The sequence below is a fragment of the Cercospora beticola genome, chromosome 9, assembly GCF_033473495.1.
Source record: "Cercospora beticola chromosome 9, complete sequence".
In the NCBI taxonomy this organism is placed as follows: domain Eukaryota; kingdom Fungi; phylum Ascomycota; class Dothideomycetes; order Mycosphaerellales; family Mycosphaerellaceae; genus Cercospora; species Cercospora beticola.
The window spans coordinates 1,315,933-1,337,403 of NC_088943.1; the positions used below are offsets into that span (position 1 = coordinate 1,315,933).

Genomic DNA, 21,471 nt, shown 5'->3' on the forward strand with positions numbered 1-21,471 from the left:
GGGGTTCCCAGACGCCAGTAAATGATAAAGGGGAAGACGCTGCGTTCGACCATGTTCTAGTGCTTATGGTCCTGTAGCAGTGTAGCAGGCGAGACTGCACCCTTGTCTCGGGTATCGGTGGAACGGACAGCTTCTAGCCTGGCCTGACCCACCTGCATCTTGGCCGCCGGTAGGCGGACACAGCAGTATGAACAAACCGAATGTGAGGAATACCAGAAATGACAAGAGCTGTGAAGGCGTTGCGCTGGTTCAACGAACATCGATATACACTCGACGAACGGAATACGAGGTGAGCAGCGTGCGAACCAGGTCAGATTCTAGGTCCAGTACCAGAATCGAGACGGCTCACGAAGCCTACGACTCTGGTGATCAAGTCTTGCACGACTTCCTCAGGATCGCCATTATAGTTGTGGCTCGCGCCTTTCACCACGCCAGTACTTTGGTCGACCGCTCCTCCTCCAACCCGCACAATGTCTGCCCACTTTTGCACCAACTTCTGCTTGTCCACCGTCTTCGGGACGCTCTCATCATTCCCGCTGTATACGATCAGCAGTGGCGTGTGCGGAGACAACTGGCCGAATGTTCCCTTCAGTCGCTCGTCGGAGAGGTCGGATGAGAAGTAGTCGTCGGCTCCATCATGGTTTGGCCCCGGGGAAGAAACGTCGACCCATCTCCGCGCGGTGATGCCCAGCCTGCCATACACATTCTTGCTGAGGCGATAGGGCATCACATCTTTCTCACGGCCTTCCCGGCACATTTGTAACGCAAGCTGGTCGGCTTCGTGCTTGAATGTCTGCGGAAGCTGATCCTCGAGGGCCTCGCGATCTGAGACGGGAGCCTGCAAGATCACGCCGTTCACTTGCGGTCGCTTCTCTGCACCTTTGCCCACGACATACTCCATGCAGTCCTGGCAACCGGTGCTGTGACCCATGATGATCACCTTGCCATTCGGACGCTGCTGCTTCACGTACGTGACGATCTTGGCAACGTCGTCCGCATCACGAGCGATACTGCTCGTTCCCCAAGAGTGGCCGGAGGAGGAGAGGGTAGCGGTGAGGAGGCTCCAATTGGGACCAAGCGCCTGAGCGAGGAGGAATGGATAGGCTACGGAGCCGGCAGTGTCGAACATGCCGCCAATCCATAATAGTGTGTTGATGTTCTGCGCCGACGATGCGAGAGCTTTCGAAGGCTCGAAGGCGGAGACGTTGGGCGGCACATAGTGCAGTCTCCCAGGAGTGCAGCTGGCCGGGGGCGATGTTGCTGCCATGGCGGTGCGGTGGGAGGAGACTTTGGTGATGGCGGAGCGGAATGGAGGGGTGAGTTTGGTGATGTCATGGCGCTGTCCCACCACTTCTGGGCCGAACTCCACTCCGCTCCGCTGTTCATTCCCCATCGCACCTCCTCCGCGGCGCTCGGGACGACAATACCCCTCCAGCATGTTCCACGAGCGATGCTGGAAGACCACGGATAATACGACAGGCATGAAATCAGGCACAAGGATTGGAGGAAACACTTCGAGTGGCATTGGAATACTGTACTTGCTCGACTCTCGTTCGACTTCACTTCCCTCCTCGGCCACGTCCACGATATCGATCTCCAAACGCCATCCGCATTCGTACTTTTGTGTAACCAGGATGTGAGCCTGCCCTTAGCTTCCGCTCTCTGAGTGCGAATAGGGACTGCTTCCACGTGCAGATCGGGCGCCTCCTCATGCAAATCAGCCACAAGTTCGACCACCGCGTCGCGTCGCGCAAACGCTCGTCAGCCGTGTCAAGACGCGATCTTCTGTCGCGACGCGCCTGCAATCCAAAAACCGGCTCGTCCTCACTTCGCTCGCTCCAGAAGGACATCGATTGTTCGAGAGCGCGTCTCAACTGCCGCCCGTGAAGTTGCCGCCGAAGCTCCCCTTCCACAGGATGCCGTTGCGACCAGGCTGTGCAGCCTCGGGTTGCTGGGGAATGTCGAGACCATCTCCTCCACAAGCGTCGCGATGAGCATACTCTCTCGACGAATTTGGCTGGTAGGACTGCTGGACGGTGTCCTTCTTGGGCGTGAGCTCCGTCTCGAACCCATCATCTTCGGACTCGAAGCTGTACACAGCGTTGCGCTGCTCTGCTGCCATCGACCACGAGTGCTGCATGCCGGTGCCTATTCTGGCGCTGGTTGCAGATGGACCCGGCTTCGCCCCTCGAGCTGCATTCACGGGATGCAAATAATCGTGCTTTATAGGATCCTGCGCGGTGGTCAGTGGACATTGAGCATCTGGCTGCATATTCGGACCCACGTAGTACTGTGGCATCGACTGCTTCGATTGGCGAGGCGGTACTGCAGTACGTGCCGGCTCCTCCCACTTCTGCACGGCCGTGACACGAGAGAACGGGTTTCTGCTGATGACTCTCGCAGCATTCTGTGCGTTCGGCTGCTCCAGTGGGCGGAAGGCGTACATTTCGTCGTCTGCATCTTCGAACGAGCGGGCGGCTTCGAACTCGCGTCGCCAGCGAGCGACTTCTTCCTCGGTAGGCTCCTTGTCGAATGGCCAAGGCATGGTATGATGTGGCTCTCTTGCCACAGTGTGTCAAGCGACGAAGGTAATGTGTGTCGAGAGCTGTTCAAAGAAGTGTCAAATGAACGTAGGTCACGAGCACCGGTCACTGATGTTCACTCGCCCGTGGAGCCCTCACTTCACTTGCTCACTTTGCTGACCTACAGATTTTGCGAGAAGCCGTGATCACATGGCAAAAACATCGCCGGATTCCAGCCGTATACCAGACGGTCTCTGTGGCACAGCGCCAACGAATCGAGAGAACTCCATTCGGATCCTCACAAAACGCGGCACCGCCTTTTCGCCACTTTCAGGAGCAGAAGGACAGCTACCATCTTCAAGTGAAGGATAGCGCCCCGCCACTGCTTCCACTCAGGTGCCGGAGTTCCAGACATGTGTTCACGGCTCATCCTCAACCGTCACCAAACTCGTGCGCCACGAAGCCAATGAGAAAGGCCCGGTCCATACGCAGGCACCTGCTGCGAACGACATTAGGCACCACATTGTTTGACCGAGACACAGAACAGAACATGCATTGACTTGATCGTGAACATCGTTACAGCTATTGCGATCATCGCTACTGTCCATGAGCTAACTGGTTCTAACAAGTTGCCCTCGTCTCTTCGCATTTAGGCAACGTGATCTTTTGCACGTTTGCGAACTGTCATCCGTCTTTCGCGGTGCTTTATCTACTCTCCCTTCTCAAGATCTGCCTTTCTCTTCTTCTTCGCGAGCTCTGTGCCGCTTGGAACGATGTGGCTGAGGTCGCCCACTGGCAAGTTGAACGGGAAATCGACGGTGGTGAGCATCAGAGCGAGCAAAAGGTACCAGCCAATGATCATGACCACGAATCCGCACGAAGCGCCGGCAATCTGAAGCTGGTGGCTACGCAAGAAAGTCAGCGTCGACATCGATAACTTAGGTCGGCGCATTTCACATACCCGATCATCTGCTTGCCCGCCTCTGTGACAGTCCAGTAGCTCGCGGAGATCAGGATAAATGTCAGGAAGAGGAAGAAGAACGCCGCGCAGAACAGGATGTTGACACGCAGTGCACAGATCGTGCAGTAAATCGTGAAGATGGCCATCATCAAATTCCAGAATGCTGTAACAATCGTCAACTTCTATCGTCGGATCGCGGAAGTCTCTTGCGCTTACCCAAACCAGAGAGGAATGGCGGCGCTTCAGCACCACTTGCAGGGTTGGTTGGATCTGGCGCATACGCGAGAAAAGCAGCGAAAGATGGAGTGAGCGTTGCCTACAGACTTGTCAGCGAGAAGGTGAGGAACAAGATTCTGCGATCGATACATACTCCAAACGACAAGAAGTAGCCGCCAAACACGCCGAAAAAAGTAGCTGGAAAGGTGTTTCCGAGGATGAGTTCGAAGATGCAGGCGATGATGGCCAGCAGGCCTCCGCTGAAGTAATAGGTACCGACAGTCGCAGCGCCATTGCCCGTGTAGCCTCTCCAGCCCAGGAGGGAGAAGATGATGGGACAGTATGCAACAAGGAAACCACCGAGACCCAAAGGCGTTGGATTGCCTATGATCTGGCGCAGGTCACCAGAAACCTTGTTCTGTGGTGCCAGATACATGCGCTCAAACATCTCCGGAGTAATGGTGATGGAGCCTTCCGTCCTCGCCTGTTGGAGAGTGGGCAATCCAGCGGCATGGTCGTGGCTGTCCGCGAAATCTTCTCTATCCTTGGAGACTGACATGTTGGGCAAATTGGCGACTGGATTACTGACAGGACGAAATAGCTGGCTCACGACAAGATCAAACTTGAGTCGAAGCGATGGAAGCGGGCATTCCGCTCTTTTTATCTGGCCATTGACACGTTTACCGAGCTTCGACTGACGCACATCTCCTCCACAAAGGTCGCGCTTCAAAGATTGAGACTATGAATCTGGTTAGCTATTCCCCAATATTGCCAGGCCGGCAAACTCGACTTGAGGAAGTATGCATGTCGATCACTAGGGCGATCGCATTCGCACAGGATGCAGCTCGAATAGCGGATTCTAGGACAACGTGCAGCGAGATCACGACCAGTATGCTCCTCGCATACGTGAGACGGGCCTGGTGTTCACGATCGATTGTATGCGCCTATCGCGCTGCCAGCGCGCACCTCAGCCAATACGACATCCCACTCTGTGTTATGGACACAGGCAAGAGGCAGGAGTCGACGTTGCAAAAGAAGCCAAAGAAGCTTTCCCCGCAATCCGCCTTCCTCCTTACGGGACGCCGCAAACATGGCTTGGCAGCCTTTGCCGCGGTTATGGCTTCTGCGAGGCGTTTTCAAGCATCCTCGTGCACGCCGCTGGTGTCATGGGGCGCATTCGATCGCAGTGACTTGATCATGTCTTTGGAGAGCTCCATCCTCTATGAACAAGTGTCTCTGCTGACTGCAGCAGATCATTATTGCGAGACTTCCGAGAAATTCGCAGCCGAAGACGTGCCTCCGATCACTACCCCATTGGCTTGATGCCGGATCGACACCAATGTCCTCATTAGTGTGACGACAGGCGGTCCGTGGTTATGCTGGATTTATGCATTTCGGCAGTGGAGCACAGCTGCAGGCGATGTCGCGTGACTGTTCACAGTGTGATGAAAGGCAATGCTGTGCATGTGGCCAGCTATGTATGCACAACGACCGCAGTGGTCGAATCATCTCAAGTTGATGATTGATCATCACGCACAACTGCCACGTCCCTGGCACGACAGAGTTCTAGTTCGCAATCTAGCAATTCCTCAATAGCATGGGCACATCAGCCCGACCGCTGACAAGTATAGTGCCCCTTCGTAGCATCAAACGTAAGAGAAGCCTTCCCAGCAGGATAGTCTCCACCTTTCTCGATCGTATAATCATGCGGGCTGGTCTGTCCTCTCGCACAAAGGCAGACAGCTGTTCCTCCGATGTTATTGCCTTTCTCGTCCACTCCAGGTGAGTCCTCTGTAGTTGATGCGCCGCCGATACCTTTACATGCTTGCTGGATCCAGTCTTTGACTTTTTGGTAATCACAGATTTCGCTGCAGGTGTAATCGAAGTCTGGGAGCTCTTTTGTTAGTTTTGCAAGGTTTCCGTCGGCGAATGGCTGCCTTACACCCTGGTTTATTGTCGCCCCGAGCGTAAGATAGAGGTAGGGAGGCCACAAGGGCTGCAGCTAGGAGTAATCCTGACTATCATCAGTAAGGAGAGCACGATACGGCACCTACAATGCTTACTCATTCTGTCTCTTATGCTGGTACTATTGTAGAAGACTTGTTCAATCGACCACAGCAGATGGTAGCACGAGCGACCCGTCACTTATGCTACACTGGACTCTCTATATATTTGAGCGGTTCATTGGCAACATGAAGGAAAATTCACTCGCCGCAATGGCCTTACTGCAAGCAGGACATTAATGCGATAAGAGCTCCGGCTTAAGGACAACATTAGTGCGTCTCGAGCATCCCGATGATTGCCCGCATCCGCGCGTGTTGGGGGGCAACGAAAGAGCGCGGCAATATATGGTAGCCTCGCCAAGATTTCGGCAATGGTTGTTAGCTATATGTCTATGGTATTGAGCGTTTGATGAATACGAAAGCACGAATGAGCCCTAAAAGGCTAACAGCTATGTTGGTTCACCATTTTCAGGCTATAGTCTTGTTGCGCAATTGAACCATGGGCCTAGCTCCTGTTCTTCTTTAACGAGCAACATATGCAGCAGAAGGACAATCCCACATTGTCGCACCTTAACGATCGCCAGACCAGAGGTACATTACCGTACATCTGATATGTTGATTAGCTGGGATCAGTGCTGGAGTCTACTCGTCCAAATTGAAACATGGTGGGAAAACATGCAGCTCTCGCCATTAATTTTTTCTTAGTCGATGCTTGAGCCTCGGAGAAAGATAGGCGGAAGTCGAAGGTGCTCGTACCGGCATTGAGTCGTCCTCGTCCCAAATGACTGGTTACACAACGCGATCGGGCGACCGTCTTGCTTCGGCGCAGAGCACCAGTCGGTGGCAGCTTGGAATAGTCTAGCATCCTCTCGACATTGGCCCATAAGTGGTTACTCCAACGACGAATCCTTACACTTGCTGGCTTTCTTGTCTCTGCAAGCGAAGTAGCATAATCCACGGGACATAAAAGCCACTTAGAGCATTTACATCTTGCATCGAATGCAACCCCCCGTCTATACCTGCCTTTCGTTGTCTCCAGATCGGCATCTTGATTGAACTCAGGCAGCGTCCTGGCCGTGTTGTAGTGCTGCGAGACAGCACAAAGAGCCATGACCAAATGGCTTCATTTGTACTTCTGTGCGACTTATCCTGACGTCTAGCGTCCATTCAGCTCCAAATATTGGAGTTGTCGTGAAGCCCCAACGTGGGGTCCAAAGTGCAGTCTGGACAGTTTCCCAATGCTCAATGATGTCACCCACATCTTCATGCGTAACACAACATTTGGAGCTCCCCTCCTCGTGGTTGACTTGTGCACGCGGACCTGGAAGTTTTCTACTATTCTCTTGAGCAAAGATCTCCTGCAGACACAAATCATCAAGGTGCAATTTGCCAACCAACACTTACCTCTTCGAGTAAACCCATCGAAAACAGCAACCAATCAGCCCTCAGCAGCAGCCAATATGTCTGAACCAAACATCCCCCAGAAAATGAAAGCGATCCAAGTCGTAGAATACAAAAAACCCTACGAAATCCGAGAAGTCGACGTTCCAAGTAACCTCTCAGACCACGACCTCCTCGTCAAAGTCGCCGTAGCATCAAACTGCCACACAGACTCCATGGTCTCACAAGGAATTTTCGGCGCTCCTCTCCCCCAAACAGCTTCCCACGAAGGAGGTGGCAAAGTCGTGAAAGTCGGCTCTGAAGCCTCCAAGAAAGGCTTCAAAGTCGGAGATCGAGTAATGGTCGGACTTCCTCTTCATCCTTGTGGCTCCTGTGGGGACTGTCTGGGACCGGAGAACCAGCAGCAGTATTGTACGAAGATTGAGGGGCATGTGGGTGTGACGACGAATGGGTGTTTTGCGGATTATGTGAAAGCAGATTCGAGGAATACGACGAAGTTGCCGGATGAGGTGAGCTTTATGAGTGCTGCGCCACTGGCTTGTGCTGGGAGGACGGTGTGGAGGAGTGTGCTTAAGAGCGGACTGAAGTCAGGAGAGTGGATTTGTTTCGTCGGCTCAGGTGGTGGGTTGGGGCACCTCGGCGTGCAATTCGCGAAAGCTTTGGGTTTGAAGGTGATTGGAGTGGACGCCAGAGATGAAGGGTTGGAGTTGACGAAGCACTATGGCGCTGATGTCGTCGTTGATGCGAGAAAAGGCAAAGATTCGGTTGTCAAAGAAGTCCAGGCGGTGTCCAAGGGCCAGGGAGCAGACGCCAGTGTCACGTTGTCCGACCACAAAGACGCCGCAGGTATTGCCTGCGCAGCCACGAAGATGCACGGCACGATGGTACAAATCGCCCAGCCGGACAACATCGAGATCCCATTTCCTGAGATCATCTTCCGAGATATCAGGATCATCGGATCTCTGATTTCAAGTGCGGAGGAGTCGAAGGGCATGCTGGACGTGATTGCAAAGCACGGCGTGACCGTGACGACCGAGAAGTTCTATGGCTTGGAGAGTATTTTCGACCTGGTCAAGCTAGGTAAGTCGAGCTCCGTTCATAACAAACGCTTGCAAAGCACATGCTGACTGCCACATAGTGCACGGTGGTAAGCTGAAGGGCAAAGCAATTATTGTGGTCGACAACGAGCAGATCGAGCACGAGAAGAGCATTGGTGCGAAGTTCTAAACGCGATATCAGCAGAGATAGACGTGTGAAATTTTGAGATGTGCAGACCAATCCGGTCGTTTCAATCGGGTTCTTCGTAACGTAACGGCATGCCTATGCGAGGAACTCTCCATCCACCAGAGTCTCCCAAGGTTTGTTCTCGTCCCAGACAGTCTGCATCAGGCGGCGTGCGTGCCCGACATGTGACATGCCCCAACCCTCCACGGCTTCCAGGCGAGCCATGAAAGCTTGCCGCTGATCCTCTCGTTGCGCTTCACAGCCTGCACTGAACATTGGGAACAGCAGACATGATTCGGCAGAGCTTCCCCTTCTGATCCTTTGCAGCAACTCAAGAACATTCTCAACACATTCTTGCACCTCCGGATCAGAAGAGGGCAACGCGAGCACGCGACGAGCGAGATGAATTCTACCAGCCCAGTGGTACGCCTCATTTGTTGCATATATCTCGGCCACATCTTGATCATTATGTGAGTCGCCGGCATCGGGGCTCCCAGGCTTGCTGTGCATGCAGCCTCGGAACACCATGCGCGCACTCGCATTCAATCGTTGCTTGAGCTCCTCAGCGGACTGTCTCAGTTCCGAGGTGGGACTCCAGCCAGCCTTGACTTGATTTGTAACAGGATCGATCCTCTGGCTGTCGCATTGTGCTGAAAGTTCCGCGACTTGAGCTAGCAGTGCTATGCATCGCCCAGAGAAACCAAAGAAGCAGTCGATCTGGTAGATTTCCTCGTTATCGCGGTTGACTAGCCACAGTCCCCCTCCGTCTTCGAGGTACGCTCCAAAGAGAGGTTGCTGATGTCTGTTCGACAAGCTGCCGAACACGTCTAGGTACGCAAACCAACGGGACAGAAAGAATATAGCCTTGTCACGAGCGCCGTCTGCTTTTTGCGCAAGATGGTGTAGACCACCCTTAGCGATGATCAGACGCCGCGCCATTTGCAGATGATGTTGCCATGGAATTCGAATAGATGAGGTGTTCGGTGTGATAATCTCCAAACTCGCCAGCGTAATCGCAGCTGCGAGCGGGGCTAGCGAAGAGGGATCAGTCGGGTCATTCATGCCTGGTGATGAAGGTTCATCGAGAGCTTGCCGGAGTGCAGGCAGCACATCTGACATCCAACCAGCTATACGGTTCGCGGGCTCAGCGTGGCCGAGCAATCTTGCTCTGTGAGAAGCAGAAAATGCGAGGAGTAGATGCAGGAGTTGAGCGTTTCGTACCGCCATCTGCGGGAGGACTACGCGGAAAGGATTTTCGGGACAATCGTGAGGTACCATGACACGGCCTGTGTGATTGATGAAGTGATGAAAATATAGCAAGTTCATCTGGTTGTTCGTGAGTTCGTCGGGCAGTGGATCAAAGCGGCGCGGGATTTTGACGGGCACCGGATTCTGGTAATATCCTCCTGGTTCGAATGCGATCTGACTCGCCTCGACATCGTTGCTCGAATTGCTGGCTTCCGAGACTGCGGTGCTGGTTCGTCGCAAATCAGGCGACCGCGGGAATATGACATTCTGATCGTCGTTGTGAGGCACGTCATGGTCAGGCAAGCCGTGATCATATCCAAAGATGCGATACCCATGGCTTTCATTGCGTTTGGCCTTTGGACGATCGACATCCTCGGTAGGGTCTGATAACAACGATTTCACTGACAGACGGCGAAGATCAGGTGGATCCTGCACCTGGAGGGCTGCGGGATGCGGCGGATAGGGCGAGCCCGAATTCAGACTGGAGCTCGGTGTGGCTGGCGTGTTGACGATGCTGCCAATACTGTGGGGAGTATGTGGCATTTGATACGATGCCGGCGACAAGTCCGGCTGCATAGGCGTGTACGGTGCGAACCTGGGCGCGGTGCTTGGTCGTGATGCGGAAGTGCCGTTCAGCTTCAGTCGCTTGGCGCCGTGCTGCGGCGACCAGTGGAAGTCCTCTGGGCTCGCACCCGCGCCCACTGGAGCAGAGGTTGGCGACTGTTGCTCGTTAGGTGCATGCTGCTGCGAAGGACTGCCATGTTGCGGCACGAAGGGCTGTGAAGCTGATGAGCCCGGCCGAATAGCAGACCCATAGGGCTGCTGCTGACTATACTCCAGGCGTGGATCAATGGCGGAAGGCTGTGCTTGCGACGCAGAATCTGATGCCGAGAAGAGGGTGTAAGGAACCAATGGGACTGGTCTGGGAGCGGTCGCAATATGTTGGGCAGAGAAGACATGTTCTTGCCCGACGCCACCGAGGCCGGGGGCCTGTTGTGAAGACGAATGTGGTGTTGTCACGAAGGTGAAGCTGCCACTCTCTGATGAAGCGCCGTCCCTGCCGCCTTTCGACCTGCCTCCCCAGTTGAGGCGGATGCTATAGTCACATGTCTCGCCTGACGACGGCCGTCAGTCTCTAGAATGCAAGATGACAGCCCGCACTACCCACCGTGCTTTTGGCAGTTCGCACACTGCGGGCGGACTTCATCACACTTCACCTACCGCCGCGATGTGAGCTCAGGTGCCTGAGAATGGTGTCCCACTACTACAAGCTGATATGGACATCTAGCGCGCAGCATCGCGATATGCACTCACTTTTCTCGCCTTGCACGGCCAGCAGCCGGTGCGCGAACGCTTCTTAGGCTCTGCATCCGAGGCTGACTTTTTCGGTCGTGGCATGTCTGCGAACTACGCCGATGCGCTTCGCATTCGCCCGCTGCGGCGGAGGCGGTCGTGGTCCAGTCGCGCGCCGCGGATCGCATGCATTGTCGGTGCTGTGCTGCCGCTGGTGAGCCACTCCTCGAGTCCGGAACGCGTGTCTGCGCTCGTCGACGGTCGTGGTCGTGGGCAGAATCGATCAGCGTGGACGCTCAAGCGACACAGGGCTGCAGGTGCAGCATGTGCAGTCAGCTTTCCGGCCCCGCTGCTGTTCCATCTCTTGGTCCTCCCGGCTCCGCAGCACCACTTGATCCGCGCACACATGCATTCGCGTCTGCGCCTTCGTGCTCGGTGGCCTCCGGGCTCTGCAGCGACGAGGTACGCGGAGAATGTCAGGACGGAGGTGCCCGCTCCGCACGATGACACACCGTCAATGCAGCGGCCACGTTCGAAACACGTGCGGAGCGTGCGCCCACTATGGCTAGAGGCAAAGTGCCGATGATGTAAGAGTATGCTGACACCAGCCTGTAAAACTCTCGATTCCTGCAACTTCACTCTTGACCATTGCCGTCGTCGACATTGAGAGATAGGAGACCGCCATGGCACAGCCGACTCAGCTCGCCGATGAGCTTCTCCGCCGCCATCCGCTGCAGCGTATGCAGGCTCCAGGTAGAGGAGCATCCGCTATCCTCCACGTGTTGGGCTTGAGCTCGTTTGCATTCTCGTTCAATCACCTCGTGGTAAATCCCAATCCTGTGTATGATTCGAGGTGGTAATACGACGAGGAGAGCCAGTGCTAATGTGAAGGCAGAAATGACTCGTATGGGTGGCATATGCAATTTCTCACCATCATTGGTCTGTCACTGGCCACAGCAACTTTCGCGTGCGGCCTGCTTGCCGACGTAACTCTCTCGCGCCGCCTATTCCAAGTGAAGAATACTCTCAGCGTAGCCAGCGCACCAATGGAGTGCTTGATCAGCTTATTGTACTGGGGACTTCGAGCAGTGGGTAGCAACAGGTTGATGATATGTGTAGATTGGATGTCTGACAGGTCTTCTAGATCGACCCCAAGCTTGTACTACCAGATTGGGCTCCTCCACTCAGCTTCGGGGCAGACCTCTCCTTCCATGCCGTGCCCGCAATCGCCCTCGCTGTGGACCTCCTCTTCTTCTCGCCCCCTTGGACAATAGCCTTTCTCCCAGCTCTAGGCCTTAGTGGTGCCATCGCATTTGGATACTGGTTTTGGATCGAGCGATGCTACCAGTTCAATAATTTCTATCCCTACCCTATTTTTGATCTGCTCAGCACGCCGCAACGTATTGGGTATGATCATCGCGCACCAGTCAGTCATGGGCCTCAGTCACTGATATGATTCTAGTCTCTTCGCTGCTTCTGCGTTCCTCATGACACTGTCGACTTCGGTCTTGATCTGGCTCTACGCTGTCATCAACGGCAGAGACGTGTCAGGTCTGTCCAGCAACAACGTCCAACGCTCACGAAGCGGCAACGTCAAAGGGAAGTGAAAAGTCCCCAACGTGGCGCACAGAATCCAGTGTCGACCTCGCATGAGGATCAAACCTGAATCGAAGCGGTCAACATCTGCCGGCACCGTCAACACTGGCCATGGTTTGGTGACTGGCGAGTCGTATGACCATCTTTGACTCAAATCAGACTTGGAGCAACGATCCCAGGCGATCTTTATCCGGCTTCGACAGCTGTATGTAGGTCGAGAAGCGCTCCTACCACGGTGCGGCTTCAATCTCATCACACGTGGTGTAATAGTGAAACGTCCCTCAGCGCCAATATCCCTCACAACACCTGTCTTCATTCACGCTCTCCCATATATGCGCCGTCACGCAGAACGGTATCACATTGTGCTTCTACCTTCTAGTTCCACTCTGCTTCACTCTCAGCTCCACCAGACGCACGGATGTGGTACGCTGCACGATGACGCGCGAGGCTGTGCTCTGTGGCGGTGCGATGCATTGGCACGCGACGCGTCGAACAACACAGGACAGCGTCGCGAAGTTGCCCTTACCTCGCCTTCGTGTGACTGCCGGCGAGCATCCGAGCGAAGATGCTCGAGATGACTCTGCCGTCGTCGCCTCCATTGTTACCTCAAACCAGCTTCAATGAGCCACCATCATCGCCTCCACTGCCGCCGACCAGATCCTCCTCTTCCAGACTCCCCGTGCTTGGAAAGCGGCAGCTCTACGAATGTGACAGCAACATCTCGAGCGATCCGTTGTTTTCCGACGACACATCGGGAAATGAAGATGCAACGAGTTACCAACGACCGAAACGAAAACGCATGATCAAAGGAAAATGGTGGGAATTGGCTGAGCGACGAAAGCCGGATAACGATGCGACGCCCAAACAGAAACATTACACTAGGAACGTTGACAGTGGAGTATGGATGGGCAGCGATGGCAGTGAAGAGCACGTCGAGCACGATCTCAGTTCCCTTGGCACATCAAGCGTAATGGGTGTGCAAAATCGGCCACGCGCCATACAACTAGTGCCAGCGACGACGCAAAGGTGTGCTTCCAAGATGTCATGATGCGTTCGATTACTAACGTCCGCAGCAGACAGACTCCACGAACGCTCGCTGAGGATATCGTCACGAGATGTGTGGAGGATGGGAAAGACAGGGTGGACCTATCGCAACTGGGTCTCACTGAGCTGGCTCCATCGACCCTCAAACCGCTTCATGAGCTCATCCGGCAACCAACATTCGACGTGTCCATGCCTCCTTCTGACGATGAGCTGGGGCCGTTGACACCTGATCTTCAACTGTTTCTCGCCGCTAATGACCTTACGTCCCTGCCCGATGAGCTATTCAATCTGCAGAACCTTACTGTGCTCAGCGTCCGCAACAATGCGTTGACTGAGCTGCCTTCAGCCATTAGCCGACTGAAAAGGTTACAGGAACTAAACATCGGAAACAATGCTCTTCACTGGCTGCCCTGGGAGCTGCTCGATGTTTTACAGTCGCGGCATGTTCGAGCCATCCTGCATCCGAACCCTTTTATGGAGCTTTCGCCTGATGATCTGGACGAGGAAGCTACTTTCCAGTCGATGCAGCGATCTTCGGTTCATGCGCAGCTGCAGCAGAGCGCAAACCTCCCACCTGCTGCTCCCACTATCCGAGAACCATCAACCAGTGAGGGAGGCGTCTCTGATCTGCAAACACAACTCAGTCTGCGATTACAGCTGGGCCATGCTCTTCGTAAGCAAAGTGCCGAGCCAAACGAGCCGAATGGTCTGAAAAGCAATGCATATGAGGAACTGATCTTCCTGGCGTCCTCTACCATTCACTATACCGACATCGATGGACACCTCCCAGTGGCTCAATCTCCCCCACTGGATTTGACTACACGAGTGCCTTCATTGCTAGAGGTATCTTTGCGGAGCGTGCGTCAGAACTACAGCCTTGCACAAATTCCGGAAACTCTGCCGGACCGGGTCCGATCAATACTCAAAGTCGCATCGGAAGCACCAGAGGACCAAATCTGCAGCACTTGTGCGAATGGCTACATCCTACCCCGAGCTGAATGGGTAGAGTATTGGTATCGAGGTCTGGATGCGAAGGTGGAACTCACACCAGACTCTGTACTGCCATTCCGCCGGCGAGCATGCAGTTGGAAGTGTGCGACTCCTACAGAAATAGGATCTTTCAGAGCATGAGTAAGTGTCCAATGCTAGCACGGACTTCTCAGGGTGTCAATAGTGTGCGTTCCCAAATCGTCGCCATCTCCAGTCCCGTCGCAACGCGTCTGAACTATAACCATCCCAGCGAACTCTGACATGATAAACAAAGCTCCTTGCCACAGGACACAACGATGCGGTGATCATGCGAGCCAGGCTACGGCACCATTCATGCGCGCGAATTTGGAGTTTGCTTCAGAACAGGAGAACAGCACACGCCTGATTGCGACAGCAAGTGTCGGCGTCGGCAGAGCGCGTGCAGCGTAGCGCGTGCAGACGCGCCAAAGAATAAGCTCTTTTTAAGCTCTTTTTAGCGCGCCCGACTCGCGTAAAGCACCTTTTCGACTTCGACTTGAACCTCGACCTCACCAACTTAGTCGACTTCGCCGCATCCTGTACAGCGTCATTCTTCGCATCCCGCTGGATGTTGGACCGGACGAGTGTTTGGTGAAGGCGGCGTCAACATGCGGTTCACAGTTCACATAATGCCGCCGCCGCGGAGGCAGTGGCCGCCAGACGCCATTGACGATACCCCACCAGCACTGAAAACCTCGACTTCGCCGGCGACTGCTTCAGTAACTCCGCTGGTCGCACTCGAGAAGCTCGCTGTTCCGGTCGAACCGACTTCTACCTTTGCGTCGCTATGGAAAGAGAGTGAACAACGCTTTCGAAGTATGAGGAAAGACGGCATGGCCGGCATGTATTTCAGCCACCTGCAAAACCTCGAAGGGGGAAAGATCACCATGACGGACACGATTGAGAGCATGTACGAGGAAGGCACACCAGCTTCGGAACGACAGCTTTTTATCTACACGGACTATATCGATCGGCCCAGCGCAGTCTCTGGGAGCACCGGAATACCGTTCCAGGGACACAAGAAGCGACCCCACGCAGATGCGAGCAATGCACAGCAAGCAACTTTTAAACGTCGTCGCATGGAGAGCACTCATCGCGGTGCGCCGCTGAAGCAAGGCGACGCAGAGACTGCAGGTTCGTCACGTGGAGCAGGGGACGAGGATGTGCTTGAAGCGGGGGCGAAGTCTACAGCTCATGTCCCTGACCGGCCTCGAACCGAAATTGCCAACAACACAGGATCGAGCGGAACCGTTGACCAGGAACGTGAGGACGCGACACAGCGACGCAGCCTTGATTCCACACAGAAGTCTCCCCTCTCACCACAAAGTCCTGTTACCAAAACTGGTTCGAAGCAGACTCCGCCGCAAAATGCCTTTCGTAGACTCGAACGGCGGCAGCATGCGTCGGGGAAAGGGCGTCCCAAGAGTACCTGGTCGCCCGCTGAGGACAAGATCCTCAAACAGGGCATGCGAGGTAATTGGAATTCAATGCGCATCTCCCAAGCACTTGCCAGCTTTGGTCGAAGTGATAATGCAGTACGAGGAAGGATCAGATTGCTTTTGGCAAAGGACCCGTCGCTCCGTGGCAGCACGCAAAGTCGAGACGTTACGCCACGTTGGAATTCCAGCCCCCCTCTAGCCACGGGAAGCACTGTCATCCCCTCAAGCCCATGCGAAGTCAATGCCATTCCAGCACCGACATCGACTCCTAACATCATCGCCTATGTGCAGCTGCCAGATCCGCCTGTACCGGCAGAAGATGGCCCGCAAATCGCTGCGCAGATTGTGCCCGAAAGCCAACTCGTCTCCGGTCAGACTGCTACTCCGCCCACCTCCAATTCGTCAGAGAAGAGTGGGAAGCTGCGAGCACCAGCCCACCGGATGTCCAATGCTTCGCGCCTTCGCAAATCTCGGAACCATGCGCAATCTGCACGAACGTCAAAGGTATCCGGCTCAGGATCGGTCGATGCCGATAAACCCTCCGTAATCAAATGTACACCTGAGCAAGCATTCAAGCCCGTTGACAACAGTAGCCGATCTCTCGAGAACTCCGAATGTGCAGAGCGAAGCTCAGCGATCGCGGGATTGCCCAGTCACTCGGACGGTGGAGGCCTTGAGACACGAGATGACAGCAGGCGTGAAGTCTCAGTCACGCACGCTGAGACGCTCGCGAACCACGTGTCAGCATCCCAACCCAAAGCTGATGTCACCATTCCGCCACGCAAGCAGGGTGGTGCGACTCAGCGTCGCAAGGACAAGGCGCGATGGCGAGAAGCTCTGGCGCTCGCGAAAGGCCAGAGAGCTGAAGCCGAACACATCTTCATGATGAATCTCAACAAGGAAGCGATGCTTGAAGCAGTCTCTGTTGAGGACGAAGCAGAGATCCAGCGCCTCAAAGCGCAGCGCCGGCGTTTGGAGCGTGAACTCGCACTTCAAAAGGGCGTTGCACCACCCAAGAGACGTGTGCCACCGTCCTTTTCCTGTGCCCAGGATTCTCGGCCGCATCTTGAAGAAGAAGCAGACGAGGTGGTGATCAGAGAAGACGGCTGGTCTACGGATGAGGAAGAGAATGGACCGGAAATGCCGGATGATTTCGAGGACAGTGATGTGTACGATGAAACCGCGTCGGTTTCTGCCCTGGACGACGAATTCGAAGTAGTCGACGTAGACGTGAAGGGTGTGGAAGGACCGCGAATCGTGGAGCTGACTCCCACGCCTCCTCCGTCAATTGCTGTAGCCGAAGAACACGCCAAACCCAAGTCGAAGAAGAACAGGACGAAGACGGCGAAAAGCTCCGCCAGGAAAGCGACGCAGGCTCAAGCTCAGAACACTTCGCGGCCTTCGATCACGCCTGCAGATGCAAGACTTGCTGCATCCAAGCCAACAATGAGCCGCAAAGCCACCGCTTCTCGAAAGGCAAGCATTCCCGCGTCTGACGTCGCCGCGAGGAGCAGGGCGTCTAGTGAGCTGTCAAGGAACCCGCCGAACACACCTCATTGGAAGCTCACGCATGACCAGGTGGTAGCCGCGCATCTGGCAGAGTGTAAACGGAAGGAAGCACTTTGGTTAAATGATGATGATGACGGTGACAGTGATGATGATTCTGAAGCAAGCAGCTCTTGATGAACACTGTGCTATCTTCCATTCAGGCGTATTACTGCGTAGATGTAGCCCTGTAGAACTAGCTCTGACGATACTCGATGAACATCACGTTCCTTCATCGATATCTTGCACCTCTTCCTCGCGATGTTCCTGCCGTATATGGATTCTGCTTGCGGAGTGCTTGCCGGACGCGAAGCTGGAACGCGCCGCGTCTCATTCGACCGGGGGGACGCGTCGATTTGACTTCAACGTCATCAAACATTAAGTCGGTGCGGACACGCGAATCAGTCGAACATCGTAACGACAACGACAATGGGCACTGCACGGTCACCGCCGAGTCTCACGCAGAGGTCATCACAGGTCAAGCAATCGTCGATATCCAGTTTCTTCACCCCACAAGCTCCGTCTCAAAAACCCAAAGTCAAGGACATTCCCGCGCCGCAGCCAACCGCCACTCCGGCTAGGAAGAATGCAGATAGGGAGGATGACTTGTTTGTGACTGACGATGAATCGCATGGACCTCGAAGAGCATCCACGTCGTCGAAACGAGCCTTGGAAGACGGCGATGATGACGAGCCTGCCACGAAGCGACGCAGGGCACGATCCAATGGCGAAGCGGAGGGCGAGGACCTCGCTGCTGGTCCAATGCGGAAGGATAGTACAGCAAAATTGAAGACAGCTGAACGGACATCCAAGTATACCTTCTCCAGCTCGAACGAACCTGCTCACGTTCCCGATCCGGACGAAGCAGACGATGAGGAGACCCGTCGGATGAAAGCCCGCCTGCATCAGAAATTCGTGAAGAAGCTCGGGCGGCCGGACAGCCTAGCAAACATCAGACGGCGGAGTGGCGTCATTGATGAGGAGGCAGTAGCGGCAGAGGACGATCCACCCGATGATGAAGAGGAGGAAACAGCAGCGTCAAAGAAAGGCGGGAAAGGTGGTGGAAGAAAGATTCCGGCATCAAGAAAGGGCAAGCTCACACCTCTGGACCAAAAGGTCGTGGACTTGAAGCGGAAATATCCAGATGTGCTTCTGGTAGTCGAAGTGGGCTATAAGTACAGGCTTTATGGCGAAGATGCTCGAGTAGCAGCTAAAGTCCTGTCGGTGGTGTGCATTCCGGGCAAGATGCGCTTCGATGAACACCCATCCGAGGCACATATGACAAGATTTGCTGGCGCGAGCTTTCCTACGCACCGGCTGCACGTACATGTCAAGCGACTGATCAACGCTGGGCACAAGGTAGGCATAGTACGACAGCTAGAGACGGCCGCTTTGAAAGCTGCAGGAGCCAACAAAAGCAAGCTATTCGAACGTGATCTGACGAATTTGTATACGAAAGCGACATACGTCGATGATGAGGAGGGACTAGACACAAGTCTTGCGGGCGCTGAAGGTGGCGCTCCTGCATCTGGTCATTTACTGTGTCTGACAGAAAGCTATCCAAAAGGTAACGGCTCGGATGAGAAGGTTCACCTTGGTCTCATCGCCGTCCAGCCTGCGACTGGCGAGATTGTGTACGATGACTTCGAAGATGGCTGGATGCGAAGTGAACTCGAGACCCGCCTCTTACACATCTCTCCAGCTGAATTCGTTATTGTCGGAGAGGTCTCTAAAGCGACCAAGAAACTGGTGCAGCATCTATCAGGCGGTGATGATGCTCGACTGGAATGGAAGGACAAGCCGAAGACCGTGGCTGCTCAAGCTTACAGTCACATCACAAAATTCTACGCTGACAAAATGAAGGAAGGAGAGGCAAGCTCGTCACAAGTGCAATCATCGCAAGACACTGGAACTCTTCTGGATAAGGTGCACAAGCTATCAGAAAATGCGACGATCTGCCTGTCGGCTATGATCACGCATCTTACAGACTACGGTCTTCAGCATGTATTTGATCTCACAAAAAGCTTTCAGTCCTTCAGCGCCAGATCACACATGTTGCTGAACGGTAATACATTGACGAGTCTGGAGATCTATCGCAACCAAACCGATCAGGCGGAGAAGGGTTCTCTGTTCTGGACGCTGAACCACACCTCGACTCGATTCGGGCAGCGCTTGCTTCGCAAATGGGTCGGCAGGCCGCTGTTGGATCGTGCGAGACTTGACGAACGAGTCGCAGCTGTCGAAGAGCTGAAGGAGGGCGCGGGCCAAGCAGGGATCGAACGCATCAAGCAATTGCTCAGTAAAACGAGAGCCGACCTCGAGCGCACGTTGATTCGCATCTACTACAAAAAGTGCTCTCGCTCGGAACTGTTGCAATTCTTGCAGACACTCCAAGGCGTGGCGCAGGAATATCACTTTGTCAAATCGGCTGCGGATGCAGGGTTCCAGTCAAGCATGATCAACGAAGCCATTGCTGCTTTGCCCTTGATCTCCGACGATGTGCTCGACTATCTTGGACGTATGAATTTGCAGGCAGCCAAGGAAAACGACAAGTACAACTTCTTTCGTGACGAACACGAGACGGAGGACATCACAGACCACAAATGCGGTATCGTGGCGGTAGAACACGATCTCAACGAGTTCAAAGCAACCGCAACAAGTTTGCTCAAACGAAGAGTACCAGTAACCTATGTGACGGTCGCGGAGATCGACTACCTCATCGAGCTTGACAACACGCAGCTCAAGAATGTGCCCGCCACCTGGACCAAGATATCAAGCACGAAAAAAGTTAGTCGCTTTCATCCTCCTGAAGTCGTGAAGCTGCTTCGAGAGCGAGACCAACACAAAGAGAGCCTATCCAACGCTTGCGACGCTGCCTTTGCATCCCTTCTAGCGGAGATTGGGCGCAAGTATGAAGCATTTCGCGAATGCATTCAATCATTGGCATTGCTTGACTGTCTCCTCTCATTGGCCTCGGTGGCACAACAGCCAGGCTACTGCAAGCCTGCCTTTACGGACAAGCCTGGCATTTCCATATCAGCGGGCCGACATCCCATGGTGGAGCAGTTGCTGCTGGACAATTTCGTGCCAAATTCCGTTGATCTCGCTGGCGACGCGACACGTGCACTGCTCATCACGGGGCCGAACATGGGCGGCAAGTCTTCGTATGTTCGATCTGTGGCGTTAATTGCAATCATGGCCCAGATTGGTTCATATGTGCCAGCAGATGCTTGTGAGCTCGGTCTGCTCGATGCTGTTTTCACCCGCATGGGAGCTGGCGACAATATGATGAAAGGCGAATCAACTTTCATGGTCGAGGTTGGAGAGACAAGTGACATACTCAAGCAAGCCACACCGAGAAGTCTGGTTATACTGGATGAGCTGGGGCGAGGCACTAGCACTCACGATGGTGTTGCAATCGCACAGAGTGTCCTGCATCACATGGTCACTGTGCAGAAGAGCTTGACTCTGTTCATCACGCATTACCAGTCCCTGGCACGAGTTGCAGACACTGTCGCCGAGAGCGAAACGAATGTGAAACCGCTTCGAAACGTTCACATGCAATTTCGCGAGAACGACAGCGAGTCCGCGGCTGGGGAGAAGGACATCACGTTCTTATACGAGGTCGGAGAAGGGGTTGCACACCGCAGCTATGGTCTGAACGTCGCTCGACTTGCTGGGCTACCCAAAAGCTTGCTGGAAGTGGCAGCGAGACGAAGTCGGGCAATGGAAGAAGAGGAAGGTCGTCGTCGCATGACATATCTTGCGAAAGCAATGTCTATGGTCATGCAGGATGGCTCTGGAACCGCGCTCGACAGGTTGGTGACCGGCGTCGAGCAGTTGTAGACAAGTGTTTGCCGGCATGATGGAGTGTGAAAATGTCGCCTGATCTGGTCCGCCCTAGGTGGCGCCTGTAGGCCACTGTACATCAATGTGTATGATTATCTGCTTCTCAAACTTTGGAAGCCGCC

The 21,471-nt window shown here is 54.4% G+C and overlaps 10 protein-coding genes across 10 annotated transcripts; 5 read left to right on the forward strand and 5 right to left on the reverse strand.

The window, feature by feature from the left end:
* Positions 1-310: 310 nt before the first annotated feature.
* RHO25_012754 (uncharacterized protein) lies at positions 311-1,267 on the reverse strand (the record flags this gene model as incomplete). Its single annotated transcript, XM_023604053.2, has 1 exon — positions 311-1,267. One exon carries the CDS (start codon positions 1,265-1,267, stop codon positions 311-313), a length of 957 nt encoding a protein of 318 aa, XP_023449985.1.
* A 603-nt stretch (positions 1,268-1,870) lies between these two features.
* Positions 1,871-2,545, reverse strand: RHO25_012755 (uncharacterized protein; the record flags this gene model as incomplete). Its single annotated transcript, XM_023604054.1, has 1 exon — positions 1,871-2,545. One exon carries the CDS (start codon positions 2,543-2,545, stop codon positions 1,871-1,873), a length of 675 nt encoding a protein of 224 aa, XP_023449986.1.
* Positions 2,546-3,231: 686 nt separating this feature from the next.
* On the reverse strand, positions 3,232-4,258 carry RHO25_012756 (uncharacterized protein; the record flags this gene model as incomplete). Its single annotated transcript, XM_023604055.1, has 4 exons — positions 3,232-3,427; positions 3,484-3,646; positions 3,700-3,799; positions 3,854-4,258. 4 exons carry the CDS (start codon positions 4,256-4,258, stop codon positions 3,232-3,234), a joined length of 864 nt encoding a protein of 287 aa, XP_023450299.1.
* A 1,047-nt stretch (positions 4,259-5,305) lies between these two features.
* RHO25_012757 (uncharacterized protein) lies at positions 5,306-5,766 on the reverse strand (the record flags this gene model as incomplete). The annotated part of the gene is made up of 3 exons (XM_065603584.1): positions 5,306-5,586; positions 5,642-5,713; positions 5,763-5,766. 3 exons carry the CDS (start codon positions 5,764-5,766, stop codon positions 5,306-5,308), a joined length of 357 nt encoding a protein of 118 aa, XP_065459656.1.
* A 1,396-nt stretch (positions 5,767-7,162) lies between these two features.
* On the forward strand, positions 7,163-8,330 carry RHO25_012758 (uncharacterized protein; the record flags this gene model as incomplete). The annotated part of the gene is made up of 2 exons (XM_023604056.2): positions 7,163-8,183; positions 8,242-8,330. The coding sequence occupies 2 exons, from the start codon at positions 7,163-7,165 to the stop codon at positions 8,328-8,330; spliced, it is 1,110 nt and encodes a 369-aa protein (XP_023450298.2).
* A 93-nt stretch (positions 8,331-8,423) lies between these two features.
* Positions 8,424-10,973, reverse strand: RHO25_012759 (uncharacterized protein; the record flags this gene model as incomplete). The annotated part of the gene is made up of 3 exons (XM_023604057.2): positions 8,424-10,690; positions 10,744-10,792; positions 10,890-10,973. 3 exons carry the CDS (start codon positions 10,971-10,973, stop codon positions 8,424-8,426), a joined length of 2,400 nt encoding a protein of 799 aa, XP_023450297.1.
* Positions 10,974-11,551: 578 nt separating this feature from the next.
* Positions 11,552-12,475, forward strand: RHO25_012760 (uncharacterized protein; the record flags this gene model as incomplete). Its single annotated transcript, XM_023604058.2, has 4 exons — positions 11,552-11,709; positions 11,764-11,956; positions 12,013-12,275; positions 12,331-12,475. 4 exons carry the CDS (start codon positions 11,552-11,554, stop codon positions 12,473-12,475), a joined length of 759 nt encoding a protein of 252 aa, XP_023450296.1.
* Positions 12,476-13,029: 554 nt separating this feature from the next.
* Positions 13,030-14,639, forward strand: RHO25_012761 (uncharacterized protein; the record flags this gene model as incomplete). Its single annotated transcript, XM_023604059.2, has 2 exons — positions 13,030-13,490; positions 13,541-14,639. 2 exons carry the CDS (start codon positions 13,030-13,032, stop codon positions 14,637-14,639), a joined length of 1,560 nt encoding a protein of 519 aa, XP_023450303.1.
* Positions 14,640-15,145: 506 nt separating this feature from the next.
* On the forward strand, positions 15,146-17,638 carry RHO25_012762 (uncharacterized protein; the record flags this gene model as incomplete). Its single annotated transcript, XM_023604060.2, has 1 exon — positions 15,146-17,638. One exon carries the CDS (start codon positions 15,146-15,148, stop codon positions 17,636-17,638), a length of 2,493 nt encoding a protein of 830 aa, XP_023450302.2.
* A 291-nt stretch (positions 17,639-17,929) lies between these two features.
* On the forward strand, positions 17,930-21,346 carry RHO25_012763 (uncharacterized protein; the record flags this gene model as incomplete). Its single annotated transcript, XM_023604061.2, has 1 exon — positions 17,930-21,346. The coding sequence occupies one exon, from the start codon at positions 17,930-17,932 to the stop codon at positions 21,344-21,346; it is 3,417 nt and encodes a 1,138-aa protein (XP_023450301.1).
* Positions 21,347-21,471: the final 125 nt, after the last annotated feature.